The 22317-nt window shown below is 38.5% G+C and overlaps 1 protein-coding gene across 4 annotated transcripts in view; it reads right to left on the reverse strand.

Moving 5' to 3' along the window:
• Positions 1–22317, reverse strand: part of LRP6 (LDL receptor related protein 6) — a 128378-nt gene that overhangs the window by 41612 nt on the left and 64449 nt on the right. For 3 of the 4 annotated variants that reach the window (XM_021535114.3, XM_021535113.3, XM_021535117.3), the window contains 4 exons: positions 19767–19963; positions 18909–19040; positions 10888–11284; positions 10225–10396 (listed from right to left, as the gene is read on the reverse strand). In XM_021535114.3, coding sequence (XP_021390789.1) covers positions 10225–10396; positions 10888–11284; positions 18909–19040; positions 19767–19963 — 898 coding nt within the window. The remainder of the gene's footprint in view (positions 1–10224; positions 10397–10887; positions 11285–18908; positions 19041–19766; positions 19964–22317) is intronic. The other variant, XM_077783268.1, reaches the window with a different exon arrangement.

A 22317-nucleotide genomic window follows, 5' to 3' on the forward strand; every position in this document is an offset into this window, starting at 1 on the left:
TAAGCTCTTTCTCTGGCTGATAGGAGCAGAGGAAGTAAACAATCAATGAAAATTTATAAACAACACCTGGTAACACTATGTTCAAAAAGTATATTACTTGTGAGCATGGAATAGGCCTCTGTGATGGACTGTAAGTCCCCAGCTACACTACAGCATATTGCCAAAACATTATTTCTTTCACAGACACACATCAGTAAAACAAAAATCCAACCCCCCCTAAAACAAACAACTCTTCCAGTAAAATCCATAAGTTCCTCTAATTTCAGATACTTGAATCTAAGCCCTGATTTTTAAAATCAATAGCCTGTTTTTGGACAAACGACAGATACCTTAGCCATTATTGATTCCTGAACTTCAGCATCTTTACTAATACCAGCTTATTCATCCTCAGAGGCCGGAAGACTTCACTTAATATGCAGGACCTCAATTGCTCTGCTCAAGTACTACTGCCATCACTGCCCCAGCTCTACAAAATCTGTATCAGGCATCACAGCTGGAAAGCATCTTCCCCTCTTCCCCCACTGAGTCACAGGAAGGATGCAATTGTAGCATTTATCTTTCTTCTGGAAGGATAAAGAATTAGAAAGCCTTCTGACCCCGTGGCAATGCTTTGCATGTCATGTATCCCACAAAGGCAGAGCACACTAGCTTGTGGTTTCCTTGGAACATGTTAAAATATATTCTGTATATATAGGTATGGTTTACCTTACAGTATGCATAAACCCCTGACATTTGGCACACAGGCTTCTATGATGGAAGTGTGTGTCACCCAAAACAAAAAAAAAAAAAAGCTAAACTCTTCCTGAGCAGACCTTAAATTCTTAACTCATTCCAGTGACAACTTGGGTTTCTCCCAATAGTTTAAAGCCAGACGAAAATAATCAGAAAGCATTACCACCTTCACAATTTCAACATGGGTCATGCTAATGCACCACAGGAATAGATACAACTTAGAACAATGAGGTAAAAAGGGGAACTTCTCATGAGTTTGATCATTAACACTGATCTACTTAAGATGCTCGCAAGAAAGCATTACTGTAGAACACCCTGAAATACTGAATTCAATACATTCCAATATACCATGGTGAGCAAGGCATTATAACTGAATTATAATGAAATAATTTAGGAATACTCACACTCAAGGCTTAGTTACTTCAGCACTGATTATGCAGAGGTAAATAGCGACATATGCTGTCTGATGCAGCAAGTAACAACACAGTTCATGGCAATGCTAATCGGGGTTCATCGTCTACCTAAATGCACATGAATCTTACTTTACAAGGAAAGTAAGATTAATTAGATTTATTTGGTTAAAGAAAAGAAACTTGGGCAGCACCTCTCTTAAAAATAACTCTAAAAGATAGCTGGAATGCCTTCTAATCATTATATTTGCATTTTTTCAGACTGTGTTTAAGAACAACATATTTTGAACTTCTATAAGCAACATAAAACAGACTGGAATGATTTTACTGTTATGGTTGCAGCAATATCATATAATTAACACATCTAATTAAATGCATTTACTGCAAAACAGCTGCTCTAAGAGAGAAACAAAGAGATATCTTGTCTAAATTTCCAGTGTTATTAGTTTTCCCTCTTAAAAAAGTCTTGATCAACTATACTCTCTTCAAGCGAGCAACTCAAGCTTTCAACTCAGTTTGAAGAAATTATTCTGTCAGTGTCATTTACTCACTATTAACAGCATTTCTCCTCAATTCTAAAATATTAAGGAATGAAATGGAAAGTCCTCTCTTCATTGTGGTGAAGAATCAGCTGAGGAATCAGCAGAAGGGATCCCTGAAACCCTTTGGATTTGCCTAAGAAACCAATGCCTCCAGCCAAGTCCATGATTTCTTACTGTTAATTGTTTTATAATAGCCATTAACAGTTCCTAATTTAACAGTTCCTCAGCACCCTCAGTTTACTTTAAAGCTCTAACAATTTTTCCAAAGAATTCAAAATATATTTTTTCTGAGCATGGATAATATTCCTAATAGGACTGCCATGAAGATATATATGTACAAACAGTACAGAGATTAACTTCATAAACACCCTTTCTATCAAGCTACACACACTGCTGTAAGGTAATTTCTTTCACAACAGGACAACTTTCTTAGCTCACTGACCAATGCCAACAGCAGAAATGTTTTCTCCATGATGGAATTAAATTTTAGAAACAAGTGGTTGAGTTTTTAATGAAATGGTTAAAGTCAGGTAAAGTTACAAGTAGGCAAGGAGATTTTAGAACCATTGTGAAAATCACAGATGACATCTCCTAGGTAATCACATGCAGCACAAACAAACTCCTGCATTTGTAAAGAACAGGCTAAGACAAAAAAATGAGCCAAAATGATAATAAGATGAGAGATTTTCATGAGGTGGAAGAAAGGAGCTCCTCTGAAAAAGACTCAGTAGTAAAACACTTTACTACGGAGATTAATTTTGGAATGTAATCCAAAGGGTGGAAGCAATCAGGGAGTGTTCTGTTACCTGAGCATTGGCTGTGGGGGCAACACAGGAAACTAATGACCACATTTTGCAACTTACTATTTAGCAACTAAGACCAGTGAGCAGCTACACACAACACTTTGCAAAATGTAAACCAGACTAGCCAAGACCAACCTGAAACCTCACAGTGGGTTTGAGCGAACAGTTTTACAAGATTAAGTTCAGCACAGCAACTTCTGGTGCTCTTGCATGTGGGCAAAAGCCTCTGTGCTCTTCTTTCTCAAGGTTCTTTCTTTCAGTGCCTTGCACCAGAAACTTATTTTTCATCTGTTTTCTACCTAACCTGATGTTTTCCAGACTCTTTAATAAGTGACTATAATAGGTTTTTTATAGAGGGGAAAAAATATGGAAAGTTTTCTACTGTTTTACCAAGTCCAGGTGGTTAAGGGAATAGTGCAGTGAGAGACTCCAGCCAGTTATGAGATACATTTCAATTTTGGTGGCAGTAAGCTTTCATGTTGATTCAATTGCTCCTGTTCACTAAATCACTTCGATTCCAAGGGTCTTGCATGTCCAAGGGCTTGGTTTTCCACCTTTTTCCACAGACTCTTTGCCACACTACAAGATGATGCATAGTACCAGAAAAGATGTTCAGATTAAGACTACAAAATCTCACAGCAAAGTAAGAAGCCTGTGTGAAGAAAGCTAAATCATTCATGAGAGCAATTGGAGGTCAGGTGAATACTTCCAAAGAAGCCCAGGTCCAAGATCAGTACAAGGTTTTGTACAGCAGTGCAACTCAGCTTGTGAAAAGGGGAAAGAAACAAAGTCAGAATTTTGGAGATTAAGGGATAAGAGTCAATTGACAAACAGTACTCATCTGAATCAGAAACACAGACAATAGCTCAGAATCTCTTCACATTACTCTCTGGCTTGTCATGAAATATTTGAAGTATGTCAGACTCAGCTGAGCTGATGACTCTGGCTGTGTCAGTTTGAGGGATTTCAGTGTTTTCTCTTAGGTAACTGATACTGACTGCTAGCAGGGGCTTATTGCTTTCTAGTTGAGACACCTGCATAAACCAAAATATAATTTCCTAACTCCAATATGAAAATCTGGGAAGCATGTATGACATGAAAGTAGATCCAACAGTTATATTCCAATCAGCCATGGGGACCATGAGGCTTTCAGAGCTATCAGCAGCAAAGCAGGACTGCTCATTTTTTATCAAAGGTTGTAAGAAATGTCTCTGAATTCCCAGTATGAGCTAGTCAGCACAACTTTCTGCTCAAATGTGTCTGGAGTATGGGTACGTGCCTCTGACATGGTGATTCCAGGCTCTCCTTAGAGGTAACAGAAAAAAACCAGTGCTTTTAGAGTAGGACTCATCTAATATATTCAAAACATTTGCAGTGTGGAAGTGCTGATTTCCAACATTTTTATAAAGGCAACATAAAGGAAATGTATCTACATCTCATGAGATGAAACCCACAACAGATTTCAGGATGAATTGCAGATCTATGACAGAAGAACCATTTGAAAACTGAATGCTAAAATCTTCTCCACGTAATTTTTATGGCAGTAATTTCACTTAGAAAAGTACCATCTTTGGTATTCAGATCAGAGAGTCAAGTTGCTCTTCAGCAGGAGCTCTGGCTCCATCTCCCCAGAAGCTTCCTTCAGTAGTCTCTTTGGTAGGAACCTCTCCCTGTCCCACAAAGCATGACAGTCTGTGGATAGCAGATCCCTCGGGACTTCTTGGAGAACTCCTCAGCACAAGTGGCTTGTAATGTAAGGTCTCAATAATAATACTTTTCATATCTGGATTTTGTTTAGGTAATCTCAATTTATCAAAAGTAATAAAAAATTATCTTTTAATGTTCCAAATTTTAAACTAGCATGGATGTTTAAAATGTTTCTTCTATTTTATTTTTGCATTACAACACCTGGGGTTGACTAGATATCTCTAGAGGTCCCTTCCAACATTATGATTCTGTGAAAAGGTACATCTCTAAGTGACAATTCTGTAGCCCCATGTTCGAAAGTCAAAGTAAAAAAAAGGAATTTTTTTTTATAAATAGTAACAAGCTTTCAGTGTCATGAGGTCCCAACTCAGCATTGGAGTCCACGACCATTCAAATCCTTGTATCCAGCTCTGTGATAGCCAGGAGACCTTACTAATATGTCATCTATGGCTGTAATTTGTTTGCTTTTTAATAAAGTTTAACTATCTTGGTCAGCATCACAAAATTTAATTCTTCCTTAAGTTCATTCAGAAGTTCAAAAGAAACCTCTCAAATGAAAATGACACCAAGTATAAACTAATACTGGTTTCTTTTTTATTTAAATAAATCCTTACTCTACTACTAATTTCCAAAATCTATACTTTTTTCTTAATACAGGCTTAGCAGGTGTTAAGAAATAGTTGGAAATACCCCAACAAAGTAAGCTTTAAATTTCTGAAACTGGGATGGAGTACAGGGATCTGTATCTACCCACTACAGTACATACTTGTTTTTTGTTGAATGAAATTCCCAAGTTCCACAACTATCCAAAGCAAAAGTAAACAGCAAAGCAACTTCAGGTATTTGTTTCAACTACCTTACTTCTCATACCTCCAAGAGTTTAATGCAAGTACACAAAAGCAGCTGTGTTCAAGAGCTAGGAATATAATGAATTCTGCTTCTGAATTTTCAAACCTATGCTTCAAGTGGGCTGGATGGGGTAGGATCAGTAACCAGGCTTTCACAGTACAAAGACAGTATGTATGAGACAAAAATTCTCAGTCAGAAAATAATTGATATATACTTAGAAGACAAAATTTCCTTATTAGGGTGGCAGTAAAATTGAGTGAGTTGTCATCAGAGGAAAATATAGCCCTGCAATTTCAGGATTAGAATATGAATTAGAGCATTCTCTAGATGCCAGGCTATTAGCTCTTAGGTCAAAGACAAAAATACCCTCTCTGTTCAAGATTTCTGTGCTCTACAAAGTCTCAGCAGCATCTGCTTTTCTGTTGTCCAGCAAGGCAGAGTTCTGAACTCTGGTGTGTACTTAAACTGAATAACAGCAGGATGTAATACTTTCCATATTAATCATGAGGATTAGAGACAGTAATGCCAGACATGGCTAATAGATCTGGGAATGCACAAACACTTCAAGTTGGAGCTGCACTCAAAAATCACCAGATAATGGTTGGATCTGAGCAGGAGGTACATCCTTTCTTTACACTCATTGCTAGTAGGTGTTAGTGGGTGTCATCTCTGGCTCTGAGAATGGAGAATAGAATAGGAGAGGATAAATAAAGAAAAATGAAGCAGAGATTGAAAAACTACGAGAAATCAGCCATATCATCATGACTTCCCCTTAACACACACACAGCCACACATGCGTGCAGCCATTTATAATTGCTTCATCAATACCAGCTTTGCTGACCATTTAAAAATCCAACCTATGCCTTAAAACAGGTAGTGTATGTGCCAAGAACACAAATATTCACTAGAGCAGGAAAACACAAGACCAGTTCAACAGAGCAGATCATGCATTTTTAACCTCATAGCATGGCAGGAAAATGCTTTAAACCTGTAGCAAGTCAATGAGAAATCTTCCCCACTGGTAAGCACAATAGCAGCCATCCATTTCAACAGAAGTTTATCAGCAGTGAAACCTGACCGAGATAAATGACGAAGCTGTTGAGCCTGCTTCTGCCTGCTGCAGGCTGCCAGATAAAATGGGAATAAAAGCTCCCTGCTGTACCCCCTACCAGTCTCCATTAACCCCTGCTGATGCTTTATTATCGTCTGGGTTCTCCAGAACAGCATAGCATGAATCAGTGGGTAAAAAATAAATAATAAAAACTCCTATGTAGCATAAACAAACCAGAAACATGGCTTACAAGAATGACATTCAGTTTGGTACCCCTGCAATCAAATAACGGTTCTGAGGAATCCCACATGCAAAGGTGAGAAAAATGAGAAAAGCACAAAGTATGCAAAATCATGTATGAAAAAACTACTTAAAGGCAATAAAGGCAAATACACAAATGCACTTCTGCTTTTATCCCCCTTTTCACCTATACACAAACACATGAAGCAAAGCAGGGACCAGGCATTTTATTCTGATGCCTTCATGTCCAATTCCAAATTTCATCTTTGGAATCTGTCACAAATACCTTTCTTTGTTGCACCTACACCAGCGTCCTTTCTTCAAATATAAGTTTAAAACATTTACTGAAGGCCAAAGCATCTTCTATTACACAGATATAAAATAATGGATGGTGAGGGCATGGAAAGTGCAGCAAACCTCAAGATTCCTGGTTGCCACTGGAGAGCAGGCAGTGTGAGCAAACTTGAAATGTTAGTAGTATTTTAACTATCGTAGATTAAGATAGGAATCTACATTTAGCAGAGGCCATCTGATTAGTTAACACCAGAGGCTCTACCAGTCAAGCTGGCTCTGCCCAATCAAAATTTCCAGGTACTGTAGAAGGGGATAAATTCCTTGTGGTGCTTATGAGGAATGTGTTAGGGAAGACAGTTTGGATCAGTTCTGCCTCAAGCAAAGGCAAACCCATCCGTGGGATTGTTTTTGCTCAAGACTGGGGTGCACTTGGTGGGTGATGTAGAGGGATGGGGAAACAAAATGGGAGATTTATTCTTTGGATGAGAACAGTGTGTGATGTTGAGCTGTATAATATTGGTTGCCAAATCTCCATGGACAATGAGGATGGACTGCTCCAGACACACCAGTCATGAGCTCCTGATGTAATTTGCAACTAGCCAACATCACAACAGTCCTCCTGCCCTGGAAGACACTTGGGACAGAGAGAACCCACAGACATGGACTATATTAACAGACATCTTGGGGGGATGGCCATTGATTACAGAAATGAGAGCTGTACTTTGTGTGTTTGTCTGTGTATATATATACATGTATATAGTTGGAAGGAGTAGGACCTGGACATATAAAAGGACACGGTATAAAATAAGGGGTAGGACATGTCCTGGTTCTGGCCAGGACAGAATTAATTTTTGCAGTAGTCAGGAGGGAGCATGGCCAGGACCTGGAGGTTATTCTGTGCCCCTTCAAGTCATTGCTGGGGGTGGGGGAAAGGGACTCTCTTCCAGGGAGAAGGGGTTCCTTCAAACTGAGGAAACACGGCAGGGGGAGAGGGAGTCATCCAGTTTTTTCTATTGCCAGGGATATTCTGAATGAATAATTTCTTTCTCTCATTACTATTGTGCTGTTACTGTTAGTTTTCTTATCTCAACCAGTGATCTTTGCTTTTTGTGCCTCCAATTCTCCTCTCCATCCTGTTGGGGGAAGTGAGAAGTGTGTGGTTTGGAGAGTCTTGGTGGGAGCACTAAGTTGGGGAGCACCATTTCTTAATCATGACAGGTGTAGATAAAAAAAAAATCCCCTTTAGACTGAACCTTTCTCTTGGATGGACACCTCCACTTCATCCTATAGAGCTCTTCCATGCTTTACTAACTGCAGAAGCCACACTGAACATGTGTGCTGATCACTCCCAGGGTCACTGATTTTCAGCCCCTATCTGCCCATCTGACATGCAGTTAGCAGGCAGCAACATTGCATCTAAGGAAGAACATGACAGAATGGCCTCAACGCAGGAGAAGAGAGGCTGTATGGGTTACATCCAAAGGTCTACCCATCCCAGTATCCTTTCTCAGAGAATAATCAGCACTTACACTCACAGAACTGCATAAGAAAGGAAATGTCTACAGAAATGTTTCAAGAAGATTCCTTCCTTCTACATCAATTTACAATTCAGTGATTTGTAGCTCAAAGACAATTTTACTTGCCACTAAATTGCAGGGGAATTCTCTTCCACAAACCTACTCAGTCTTTCTAGTAACATGTGTAAGCTTTTAACATCTACAACCATTTCCACAACATCTGCTTTTGTTTGTTCTGTACCCACCACCTAAAATTAGTTACAAGGACTAACATCCTCTGTCAAAAAAGGTGTCTGTGTGGGAAGTGTTGATCACCTTACACAAAATTTTATAGATCTGTGTCACATATGCCTAAATGAACACTTTCAGGAATCAAAAAATACAAACCCATATCCTCAAATAAAACTAAAATCTAAAAGCACTGAAGAAAAACTAGGAGAACAACTTCTCTGTTGCTTTAAAGGTTTTGGCCCTTCTGTTTCAAGATTTACTGCAAGTTGATAAGAGTTAACAAATGTTAACTTTTTATAAAAAGCAGCAGCAGTAATATAACTCTAGCATTTGGAGACTCATAGGAAAAAATAACTAGTAATTCTGAAATCTTAGAGTGATAAATCTTTTCTGATGCCCCACTTAGATAGTAAATGACAACCTGGAACAAACTCATTTTGCTGGCTTACACTGATTTAAGAACAATGAAATGGAAATTGTCCCAAAAAACCTTTGTGCCAAATCAGGTATCTTCTGTCCTGCCACAGACACTATAATGTTGACATAAACATTCTATGATGTGTTCTAGCCAGTTTGACAGAATTGCAGCAGTGAGTTCGTGCCTGATCTAGATGAAAATTTCTGCCACAAACTGATCCTGAATAGAATTATTATTAATGAATATGGAATTTCAGAGTTCTGGCAAACATGAGGGTGAAGAATGCCTAACTTTCCTTTTGCAAAACACATTAAAGACTGAGACAGTGTCAGGGCTGAAGTGCTCAATAATAAATCTCTATACATCACTAAGACTATTTTCTACTCTTTTCTCAGAGCTGGTGTAATATTAGGTGAATTACAGACTATAAATCTTGTTTTCAGGACAAAGAAAACTCTGCTCCCTGAGGCTCTCTTAAGGACTGCTTCAAAGCAACTCACCTTGAAGGACTGGAGTTACTTTGCCTCTAAAGGAGAACTAACAGTTATGTGACCTTCCAGCACATGACTATGACTTCACCTTGACTTATTTGTAGCTATAAATGAGTAAAACCTACTTTGTAAGTCTAGAAAAGATATGATAAATGCTAAAAGTTATTTGCAAGTTAGGAATCGACAAGGAAAGCCGTAATTCCTCAACAGAAGGCAAATCTACCAGGATATAGCGCAGGCAGACCTGTGCACCATGTAGCAGTCAAGTCTTCCACTTCCAACAAAAGTTTTTGAAAGCAAACTGATCAAATGCTAAACAATACCATTTTCTCTAAGACTGACAGATAATAAATGTCAAATTTGTTTTGCAACTGTTACACAACAAGATAAATACAAGACTTTCAATGTAGGAGAGAAAAAAAAGTGCCTTTGTTTTAATTAAAAGTTTCAGCTGGACATGTCAGAAAAAAAGGAAAATCTATGCTCTTGCTGAAGTTCTAATTAAACAAGGGAGATGCAAAGTATAAAGGATTTCTGGAAGTATAAACTAAGATTTATTTCTTTAAAATATGTTTTACTAGGGTCCAAATTGAGTAGTGCAAAGACTGAAAGATAATTTTTTTAAACTACATACATTAATCCCAGTAAAAAGCTTTTTCTCTTAATGACTTAAGAATTGACTTATTTAACAAGTCCTTATCACACATTCTTACAAAGACAGCTTTACTACATGGATATAATTTCTATTTTACACAAAAAAATGAGGGAAGAATAGCAAGTAACTTGCCCAAAGGCTGAGAAGAACAGAGTTATTTCTTAAAGCACAACTCAACCACCATCCTATCACCCTTTCTGACTGTATCAAAATAGGAACACTTAGAAAAGCGAAACTACATTCTATAACTTCATGGAATAAAAAATTCAGGTACAGTTACAAACCTCTATTTTGTCTGTTTTGGCATCGCCCCAGTATATTTTGCTTTCTGCATAATCCAGTGCCAACCCATTTGGCCAGCCAAGTGAGGTGTTCACCAGCACAATTCTGTCTGAGCCATCCAGTGCTGCCCTCTCAATCTTTGGGATTTCTCCCCAATCAGTCCAGTACATGTACCTGCAAAGGAAACAAAACCTTATTAATTCAAACCTCCAATATTCTTATAGCTTCTTCTGGACTACTCTTTCCCAAAACCATACAGCACACAGAAAGTTACATCCCTAAACCAAAAATACCTCCCTACCTAAGTAAGAAGGCCCAAACTATTCAGAAAGAATTGGCATGTAAACACACAAAATTCCTGTATCAGCCTGCTCAGCAAGGCAATATAACCAGTGTTATTAGCTAGAATAAACAAGCTGATCCATGCAGTCCACAAAAATATCTTTAAAAATAATAAAATATAGACACATAAGGTGACTACCTAGGTGGTCAAAGTAGAGCAGCAGTGCTTGTGCCTCAGAGCCTTAACTTTCAGAGAATCCCAGTATTTTCATTTGGAAAGCTCAAAAGTTTATCATTGCATCCCATTATCTGCATAGAAGCAGACAGAGGTATCTTCTTTGCATGACCAATATTTTTAAAAATGCTCACAAACAGTTCCTCACCCAACCATGGGATCCAGCACAATAGCTCTGGGTTCTTCCAGGTCTTCTGATATCAAGATTTTCCTCATGGTCCCATTAAGCCTGGTGACTTCGATGCGGTCTGTGCCGGTGTCCGTCCAGTACAGGTTGCGGGCCACCCAGTCCACAGCAATGCCATCAGGGTGTGCGATCTGAGCGGTGACCACGAACTGGCTGTCCGAGCCGTCAAGGAAGGAGCGTCGGATGGCCCTCACTTCATCATCCGTCCAGTAGATGTATCCTTCCAGAGGATCAAAGTCAATGGCAATGGCGTGGCGGATGTCCTCCAGCGGCAGCACGATGTCTGTGAAATCGGGGGTGTCCAAGGAAATGCGCCTCAGGTCCGTCCGACGGGCCAGGAGCAGCAGCGCAGTAGCACCTGCAGGAACAGGACAAACACAAACATCTTGGAAACACTGTGCAAGAGGCCTGGAAATAGAGAACCTGAGTCTGTTCTTTCCCAACAACATGGTCTAGCTACCTTGATTTCACAGGACCTAACCAAACTGCTGGGTATCAGCAGAGAATTTCACTCCAAGGCTTCAAATGTGAAGCTGCTCACAATGTTCTTCTTCAGAACAAGTCAGATGTGTTTACAGAGAAAATTAAGTGGTCCTTTCCTTTCCCAGAATGTATCACGTTGCACATATTCTATCGTTCCCTCCAAATTACTGAAAAAGATACGCAGCAACTATGCTGCTATTTTGTGCAAACCAACAGATGGCCTGCAACCTCTTAGATGAGGAATTATTTACTGAATGTTTGCTGCTGTTGATGAGAGGATAACCATGACAAACAAGCTGTATGTTTCAACAATGCCTGATGAATGGAAAAAATGTAACATAAAACACCATGAGTTTCTCTTTTGAGAAACTCTTATTGAACGAGTCAGATTTGGGAACAGACCACTGTGCAATGACCATGCAGAGCAGGACGGCTGTCACCTCCTCCTACATTTGCTAAGAACAAGCTTATTTAAGACATGAAGATACGTAACAGTGTTTTGAGCCAAAGCACACAAAAGCCTTGGTGGTTTTTGGGTCAAAAGTCAGAATCACAATAAATAACTAAGATCAGCTTGCACTGCAGAAGATGTTTTACCACACAGGCAACACAGCATGTTTAATGGTACCATCAATGACAGTTGCAGTTATTGTCTAATCTAATTAATTTTCATTTAATTTTCTACACTAAGTCCCCAGTTTTCAAGGTAATGAAAGATAAAAATAAACCACATCCCATTCCAATTAAACTGGCTTTTCAGTTTGGAGTCTTAGGGAGATAAAAGCAGCTCAGGCCCGAGGGAAGCCTGAGCTAAGGTGAAAAATGCATGTATAATTTCAGGGAAAGTGTGGTGCAATGGCTCTCCTCAAAGATTGAGAGGACAGGCTTTGGCAGGGACTGATGGAGGATGAGGGGGAGGGTGAAGAAGGCTTAGGAAAACAAATGCATGAACATGCAGTGAAAATGAGCAATCACCAAGCTACATTGTGTCCATGTCTTGATTTTGATGTGTAAGAGGTATAAATAGGAGCTAGAAGACTGAAAGAGCTAAAACTGAAGTAAGTTGGTGATGAAAGAAGAATTTTGGTGTCTGATGCCAAATTTGTTTTTTAAAAAAAAAGACAGTAATTTATGTTGGTTGGTGCTAGCTGAAACCTCACTGCATGCTAAACCTTGGAAAGATGCCAAAGCAGCCACTGCTTCATTTACAGCAAGTTTTAAGTGTTAAAAACCTCTAAGACACTTTCATAGTGCTGCAGGAAAGAGCACCTTTCAACAACTGAAGTTGAGGATATTATGACAAGTGTTTCTGATTGGTAGCCCAGAATGGACTAAGATCAGCTTTGGGATCCTCTGCCCTAAAACACTTTGTGCTCAGAAATACATGTAAACACTACTCCACTGTCCTTCTAGTAACTCTTACGCAGTAATTAATCAGGACTGAGGAACCTATAATTACATGCCTATGTATCCTTCAAAATACTGTAAAGCATGAGACATAGCCAATGGAAAAGGGCCTGTTAGAGAGGTTTTTTTTAATTATTATTACAGACACAATTAATCTTGACACAGCAGTCTCTATGTACATCTGTATTTGCTGCTACTATGTTTAACAAAAAATTCAGCATAAAGATTCAAGTAGACAGGTGCATTATGTTCATAGAAAGTCTTAGTACGTAATTAATTCCTACAATTTAGGTTCAAGAAAGAAAGAAACCCCTACTACATTATCTTATCAACTTCACAGTCTTTTATCCAACCTGGTTTTTAAACATAATAATGACAAGTATATTCAAAACCCCAAACAATGATTTTTTTTTGCATTATCAAGTAAACCTAAGGTTAAACAAATGCCCTAACCTCAGAGTTCAAATATATATACTGTCTACTATATACAGAAAAAGTGTAAGGCATAATTTAAAAATAATTTGTGTGTTCTAGCTGAAGCTGACAGTCATTTCAAAGAACCAATTCCAGGTTTCCAGAAAGACTCAGTTCAGTATAACCATACCCTTGCTCGAACTTATCCTTCAAATTGACCAACTGACCTTCACGTTCTTCCCAAAGATGACCCATTTCAACAGCTTCAGTATCCTGCTTTCAGCCTGCAACACTGTTGTTTAGTCAAACAACCCATTGTTTTTAAGCTTTAATTCAGCACTGGGAAATGACTGGCTTTCAGTTAATCCGTGTTGGACTCTGGAACCCTGAGCTAAGAATTTCATGGTCCTTATTTGGCGGCTTTGCCAGCATTCCATTCCCTCCATCAAACACCCACCCTGAGCTCTCCAACCAGGCAATTAAAAGTTTAAAGCTTACTTCAGAGCTATTACCCAAACATTTGCAAACCAACACCTCAGCTGCTTAGTTAGCTCAGCAGTCATTCTGTTCAGGAAAAAGAAACCGAGCAGCAGAGAAGCACCACACTTCCAGCAGGCTGAGGGAAAGATCACTTTGAATACCTCCAGGCTTATCCTGACAATACCAAGAGCTAGGCATATTTATAGACTGATTCCATCACTGCCTTGGTAACAGCCAGAGGAAAGAACCCCAGGTAGTCACAAAAGTGTGGCAAACACCAGCTATGAAAAGTTTACCTGGCTAGGCACTGATCACCACTCAGAAGATGCTCAAGGTACTCAAGGGTGCCAGGACATGACAAAACCAATCGATTTTATTCACTTCTACTCCAAAGACCAGTTATGAAGTAAAAGTTAAGATGACAGCAGGATCTCCAGACCTTTTGCCTTGCCTAAGAAAAATCAAGCCTCTAATGATGAGCATGAGGGAGAGAATGTTATGAATACAGAATTGTATTTCAAAAAAAGGAAGAGAGAATGCAGGCTGCATGCAAGCATAACTTTATTTTTGGCTTTTTAAAAAAAAATTATCAGCACTTATTAGGGGAACTGGAACAAGTCGCAAACATATAAAACTCTTACAACCTCAGCTGGCTTAGATGCTTTCAAAGGGCATAGGGAAGCTGCAGCCAGAACTCTGATCTCACACACATATGCAGACTTGAGGCAGTTTTCCCTCTGTTTCTAAACCATTCATCTTGTCGACAAAGCTCAAGATTCTTTTTAGCAGTGCCTCAAGTCACAGGATATTGAAGATAGTTAGCAATTTTTTGAAAGCCAAGTCCTTTACTTGTCTAAATATGGACATATAAGCCTTACTACTCCAGACTCAGTTTTGAGAGCTTTACACTATTTTTATTAAGCACTTTGAAAGCTGGGATTACAAGCTCACAGATGATGCATTACATTAGTACTGGAACTAATGCTTGCCTCAAAAGTTCACTATTAAAATTCTAAATAATTTAAATCTGTGTGCTAGATGGAGTTAAGGGAAGGGGGAGAAAGGGGGAATCAGGGCAAGCATAAAGATACATGCAATGGCACAGCTTTAAGTCCAATGCCCTTCTAACCTTCATATTTAATTACATCTTCTCAATGATATACAGGCATCAGTCACTTGTAAGTTATTGAACTTTAAAGCCATCAGTGGTTGCTGAGCTACACAGACACTCAGGAATGCATACAAAAGAAGTGCTAGACCTAAGATATGTATAATGCATTCCCTGTATCTGAGAAATCAAGATTATTAATACATCCCAAATAGAATTACTTTACATTTGACCAAAACATTTAATTCTTAAATGTTTCTCCCCAGTTTTGAAGTCACTATTTTGAAAGAGTCCCTGATACAGCAATACAAACACGAGTTTTTCATGTAACCTTAAAACTACAAAGGCAAAAGAACATAAATCTGCAATTAATTATATATTTCTTCTTTACTTTAAAAGAAATTAAAGAATGAAGGTGTGAAACTAACATCCTGATCTGTGCTATCAAATTGGGATCCTGGCTACTTCTGACAAAGCAAATTAGGCAGTGGACAGCCTTAAACTGCACAAGGAAGTGCAAAATTCTGCTTCTGCCTCCAGGCCTACTAGGAAAATAGGATGTGAGTATCCATGGGCAAAATAAAGACTTTTCCTGGAAGAGAACAGAATGGCCAAAGCAAGGTTGAAATCGAAGAGTGAAGCACTGTTTTTTCTTTGTCAGGTAGCTCACACCTCCTTGCTCAGCAAAAGTCACCACTGGTTTTCGCAGTTTAAACTGCTACTGTGGTTTAAAAAGTGCTTTAAACCACTTTTTTCACTATTGGCAGAAGCAACTGCAGGACACAAGTCAAACTCCTTCCGGGCAAAGACAGAAGCTGAGCACATGGACAGAGAGATCTTCAAGCACTAGTAAGAATCTAACTCCAATAACAAACTCATTTATATAAGAAAATTCAGGTTTGTCTTACAACTAGCAAAAGATCATTTGAATGTAGCACTGCCAAAATCGGAACAGCGGCACACACAATACTGCAAAAGAAATTCCAGTATGTTGTGCAGAACAATACATTACCAAGAATATAACAAAAGGTGGTAAAAGCTCTCTGGCAGAAGACCCAAGTCCTGCCTGGGTGCTCAGAAAGGACTCTTTGCTTCACATGTTACTGATAGAGAACTATCAGGCCATGAAATAACTTTGCTTCTCTTTTGCTTGAGGGACAGGTATTTACAAACTTTCACCTAGGATATGGGGGAGCTAAAACCTTGCTACAAACCCACATCTCAGTATACTTCACTGTTTTGATTTGTATTATCAGGTATTAGAAAAATAGTTTTATTCTAAGGTATTAACCCTTCCTGAAACACTGTGGAGATACTGTTCAAAATTGAAATGTGTGTGTATGTTGCTGTATTTATAGATCTTACCAGAAATATTAAAACTCCTCGAACGTATGACTAAAAAACCCCTACAAAAATAGAGAAACTAGCACTGGGAGAAAGGCAAGGGAGGAAAAGATTTTCTATAAACCAAGATTATTCAAAAATGCTAGGTTGTCATGGAAACTGCTCAGGGAGGGTCAGCCAGCCTCACCTTTGTCTGCCAGCATCATCTGTCAATGCCAAAGCACTGCAAACACCACAAACACACACTCAAATTCACCCATCAAAATCTTTCCAGCGCAGCCCAGTATTCTCCACAGTGCAGAATGAAATAAAGCTCACTCCTCAGAGAGGCTCATTTCCATGAAAAAATTTAGTTTAGGAACCAATCTGATTTTAGTCTATTGCTAGAAGACAAAGCCATCTTAAAGAGGAGAAAATCAGCCTAATTTTTCACCTTTCTTCACTTAGTAGTCACCAGTCTCTCCTATGGTCATGTACACATTCTAATTGCAAGTGGAGATTTAATCAGCACTGCAGCATTACAGATGTATACTGAAACTACCTGAAGTAAAAATGTTCAGTTCTCAGGGTTCCACTCTACTTTCACAGCAAATACAGAGAACAGGCAAGTACAAGGGGAATAAAACAGCCCAAGAAACTAGAATCAATCCCCTACCTCTGCACACTTGAAAATGAGAAAACAAATTTACTTTACAGGGGTCCTGTAAGAGCCTAAGAAAGGATGTCTCCACAGAGACAAGTCCAGATTTACATCTTGAACTCTGGTCTTATGGCTACTCTGGCTCTGTTCAAGTGCCATGCTCTCCTCCCTCCCCCAAATCAATAACTGAAACCTTTGCACCTACAGGAAGGAATTCTAGGGGATCTCTGCCTTGAAGAGCTCTGGGAAGTTGTAGGTCACTCACAAAAGCTCTAAGTCTGCTTAGGGATCTACACCTCCCTTCAGGGAGAGAGTGAAAAAAAAATCACTATTTTGGGGCATGCTCAGCACTAAATGCTGAACTTCTTGCATGAGTATGTAAGAAATTAGCCCTGCACAAGATCAAAGCTGCACAAAACCAATGGACCTGATGAATAATTTGAGTAGGTTGTTTCATCTGGGTTATGTGCTGTCTTCCTTTCTAAGATGGAATTAAATAAACAGTCTCAATTTTCTCCCCTCCTCCCACCCTTTTTTCCTGAAAAGGCAGAGGCAGAATGTTCCCAAAAGATAAAGCAGCAGAGTGGTGGTTTAAAATGCAACATGATATTGACAAGCATAAAAGAAATGTTCCTGTATAAAGTTTTTTGCATACAACTGGACAAAATACTATAGCAACTTGGTCAACAATATTTCTAGTACAGTGGGGGCTCATATTCTGTAAATCAAAAACATGTTATGGCTGACTGGGAACATAAAATTTGGCTTCTCATGTTCCGGAGTGGGAGAAAAGAGCAACAGTTATAAATTCTGAGACATAAGAAATGGCTAAAAAGTGAACTGATGATTCTGAATATCTCTGCATAAAAATTCCTTCTGAATATCTCTGCATGAAAACTCCTTTTAATAAGGTTCTGGGGTGGATTTTTAATACCATTCTTCTACTTACCCTTGGTAATTTACTTTGATACACTGGAATTTATCTGCACATATCAAGTATTTTTGAAAAAGCACATGGATTTTTGTCACATTCTGACTACATACAACCAACCCAGAGCAGTATTATTAAAGCTTCTCCTTACACCAAGGGAAATGGAAGAAAAACATCTTGTTTATGTATTGGGAAATTCTTATAAACAATCCTGCCAGGCTAAAATGGGAGCTGTTTTTCACATAAAAGCAGCAATTTATTTTAACAAAAATAAGCACATAAAAATAAGCAGCAGAGAGCATGAAATAGCATGAAATTAAAGAAAACTCTGAACATAGCTGACAAACCTGAAATAATTTTTAAAATATGAAACTTCAATTAAAAAATATTTCTGTATCCATTTTATTTGGCATATTTACACTAAGCTCTGCTGTATCACTTCTTCCTCTATTTACTTCTGTCCTAGGGAGATGATCTACGTGAAACATGGTTATTTATGATCCAGCTAATTATCTCCCAGTGTTAATTTTGAGTCTGTTAGTGTACTACAGCAACCACAACACATCACAAGACCTACACTTACAAAATATAACTATTTAAAATCATGTATATTAGCCCACAATGAGAAACTAAAAGCAGTTTTGGGTCAGTGCTTGCAGCTCTAAATCTTGATCATGTCTTGAGTTTTAGTGCTTTCAGCACCTCTAAAGACTGTCATTATTTTCAGAGAGAGATGTCAGGTCTTAGTGTGTAAAATAAATGGACAACAGACTTAAAAAAAAATTAAAAAAGGAGTTATTATACAATCTAATTAGCCAAATACTTCATGATCAATGTCAGAAATATTTTAGGGACAAGAAAAGAAGTAGGTATTTTTTCTCTAAGAAAAAGCAACAACAGAGCCCCCCAAACTTGCAGGGAGTTAGTGACAGAGATAGAACTGCAATTTAAATTTTGTAACTGGATGTAACCTGCCCTTCAGTCATGAGAATTCTTCCTTTTTAAAACATAGAGGGCATTTTCCAATCACTTTATCTGTACTGCAAAAGCATACATCGTTTCAGAATTTGCCACCCTTAACATGCATTATTCATATAGTGCAGCTGGAAGAACCGCCTTCCCTCCAAAAGTTACTTTGTGTTTAATTTAAAAGATTTTTTAAAAACAAAGCCTACCATCTTTGCAGGACTTTCCATTCTCAAGAAGTTTCACACCAGTGGGACATGCACACTGATAAGAGGGCTTGGTAGGAGACATCAAACACAAATGGGAGCAGCCACCATTATTAGTTCCACATGGATTTGTAGCTGTTAAACATAAATCACACAGATTAATGCTTCTGATAACAATGAACTCATATCGTGTGTTAAGACACAAATGGCATTTGAGTGGTAGAATCAGTGGCAGCAACAGAGATTAAAGGAGAAAATGATAAACACAGAACAAGTAAAAATTACTTTGAAGTGTTGAGTAGTGGGGTACTTATGGTATCAAAATGCATGGATGTTTAATGTTTCCCTTCTTGGGAAAGTAGCACTTAGCTCTAAAAAAGAAATTTGTTTCAGCTCTGCTCTTCTCATTTTTACAAACTCTTCAGCATACTGGTGCTGAATGTATATATAAAAACAAAATGCAAATACAGTAAATTAACACAATGGTTAAGACATTAGTTACTACATAGGGCTAGTCCTGCTTAATATCATCTGCCAAATTAACAGTACTTTTCACTCATGAACTACCACTTAGAAAAATAAAAATACTGTGTTGCCTGAAGTTATGGTACAGGAAACAGAAAAATACAACAAGAGCATAAATGTGTCAGGCAGAAAAAAGTAAGAGATGGGGAGTTTTCTTGCACTTAAAAATCCCTGCAAAAAATGTAGAGAATATATGGTTTCGCTTTGGTTCTTTTGCATTGGAAAAATTGTATCACTACATGGGTGAAGCCAGCCAGCACCAAACAGAAAGACTAATTAAGACTTTTGCAAATCAGTTCCAGATTGCAATTAAAAAAGGACAGCAAGACAGCTTACCATTTGGCTGCCTCTTCTGGCTGAAGGCATGGATGTCCATGGGAGAGAAGATGTTGGAATGTATTTCACGCAGGTCCTCCCCAGAGTACTTGCTGCAGGCCAAGATCGAATGTGTGTTCCAGTCAGTCCAGTACAACGTGTCCCCAAACAGTGTCAAAGCAAAGGGATGTGGAAGGGAGCCTTTAACCACTGCTTGCCTAACAGAGCACAGGGAGAAAATGAATGCTCACAGTTCATGTGACAGTTTTGCCTGAACACAGCTTCTGTGAAAAGAAGTTTGGGTACTGTTCATCAGAACTTAGTATTTATTTCTGGGAAACAAATACTGCCCCTGCTTTGGGGAATGATATGAAGGAACAACACAGGAATATTTTCAGGCTGCCTACTGATGCTGAGAAGCCCAAGAGATGCTAACTGAAATCCTTACAGAGATGTGTTGCTACTTTTTATCTCTTGAATAGTCCATGCCTGTAGGGCTCTCTGCCACCACATGAACACCAGCTGATTTTATGCAAGTCTGACTGCTACCTGCTGATATACCATGTCCACCAATTCCAGCCTCAGCAGATTTTGCACTGAGACAAACTGGTCAATTAGCTATCCAACCATCCATCTCTTCCAGTTCCTCTTTTGAACTATCAAAAAATACTGTAAAATTTTTCACTCTAAAGAAATTCTTAAAAGTTACTCCCACTATTATGGTAATTATTAACCTATTGTTTTTACTATAAGCAGTACCATTAAACAGACTTCTAGTGATTTTCTGCCATGGTAATGATATAATTTCTGAGCAAACTGGGTCACTGCCTCTCTCCAGGTTCACAGAAAAAATTAAAGTGTATACTCATATATTTTATGTATATATATAAAGAAACGCTCATTAGCTATCACAAAAATGCAGCACAAACATTACTGAATACAGTTGTTCCAGGTACTTGTGATGTAGAAACTAATTATCTGTACTTAAGATCCTCAGAACTGGAATTAAATAGCTCAAGTCTTACTTTATTCAGAATCACAGAAAAATTTAAGATGGAGAGGACTACAGAGGTCATCTGTACCAACACAAAGCAGGGCCACCACACAAGCACCACTTACAGGAGTGCTTCTTTCCATCTCCTTTCTTCTTAACTGCCTAAGTGAAAGTATGTTCCCACCTAGGCAAGGTCCTTCTGAACAGGGGGGATCACCATCCCTTTCCTGAACTGGAAACATAAAGGACTGACACACAGCCCTGCTACTCCTTCTGAAAAAGGTCCACTAATGAACACCAGACTCCCATTTTTCTTCTTGCAGGTAAGACAGTAATCATCCATACATTTACTGAGAAAACACCCCCACACCACAAGCATGACTTCTGGAAATAAGTCTAACCGAAGTGGTTTAACAGACGAGAAAAATACTCTTATTTTCCAAATATTTGCTGTTTAAATGTAACAGAAGAGCACATTAATGCAAGAAGCTTGAATGTATCTTCTGAGTACAAAGAAACTATAGTCATTACAGTCCTTTCACCTTAGCTTTTTAAAAAAGATGCATTATAAGCTTTTTTTTTTTCCTATAGTTCCCTTGCTTACCATTCTAGTGTTCCAATTCTACACAGAATGAAACCTTCTATTTCTCGGTATTTTGCACTCAAAAGTAGGACATAGTATCTTTTCTTTCTTATCTTGTTTGGAGTCAGGTATATATTTGCTTCTAATTAAATGCACCAACTAAGCATCCTACAAAAGACACTGTATTATAATTTAAAGCTGAAACCTGCCAGCCAAACAGTGAAGCCAGAATGACACAAAACATCCTGGTACCATACCAAGTAAAAAGGCATTCTAAATCTGCATATATTTTAAGCAACCTTATCCCCAAACCCTAAATACCTTCAGATTTGAATTTTAGTTTAGAGCAGGCTTGGAGACTAAGTCTTTATGTATGACATATTGTATGACATTTGACAAATCAAATAAATGACATTTTGTCATATGAAACAGATGCAATCAAAGACCATAACTCTCATTATAACCAAACCTGCCCCAAAGACCACATTCCCATAAGAAGAGAAGCCACATTTTTATGAAGCATTCTGACTAACTTTAAAACAAAACTGATCAACAAAAAAAAAACAAAACCACAAAGAAACAACAAAAACAAACAAAAACCCACCAACAACCCCTCGCCCCCCCCCCCCCAAAAAAAAAAAGCAAATAAAAAAATAACAAACCACAGAGAGGAATTTTACATGTGATTTGTACCCCCCAGTAGTTGGAATAAATCTTCGAGTACAATAGCTGCTGTTAGACATGCCTAACTTTCAGAAAACCCTCTATTCATATGACAATGCATCAGGTGAACTGTGACCCTTATTTAGACCAGCCCTTATCTGGAGAGATTCAGAAGCCCTTCATTTTACTGTGCTGCCAGCCACAATCTTGAAGCAAATTACTCCTCAACTTTTATTATTTTTCTCAGCAGATACAAGGTTGCAATGCATGAAGATGGCTTTGGGCCCAAACACAAGTGTGTATTTCTTGCATTTCAGTAAGATCAGTATTAC

This window comes from Lonchura striata, chromosome 5, assembly GCF_046129695.1.
Source record: "Lonchura striata isolate bLonStr1 chromosome 5, bLonStr1.mat, whole genome shotgun sequence".
Classification (NCBI taxonomy): domain Eukaryota; kingdom Metazoa; phylum Chordata; class Aves; order Passeriformes; family Estrildidae; genus Lonchura; species Lonchura striata.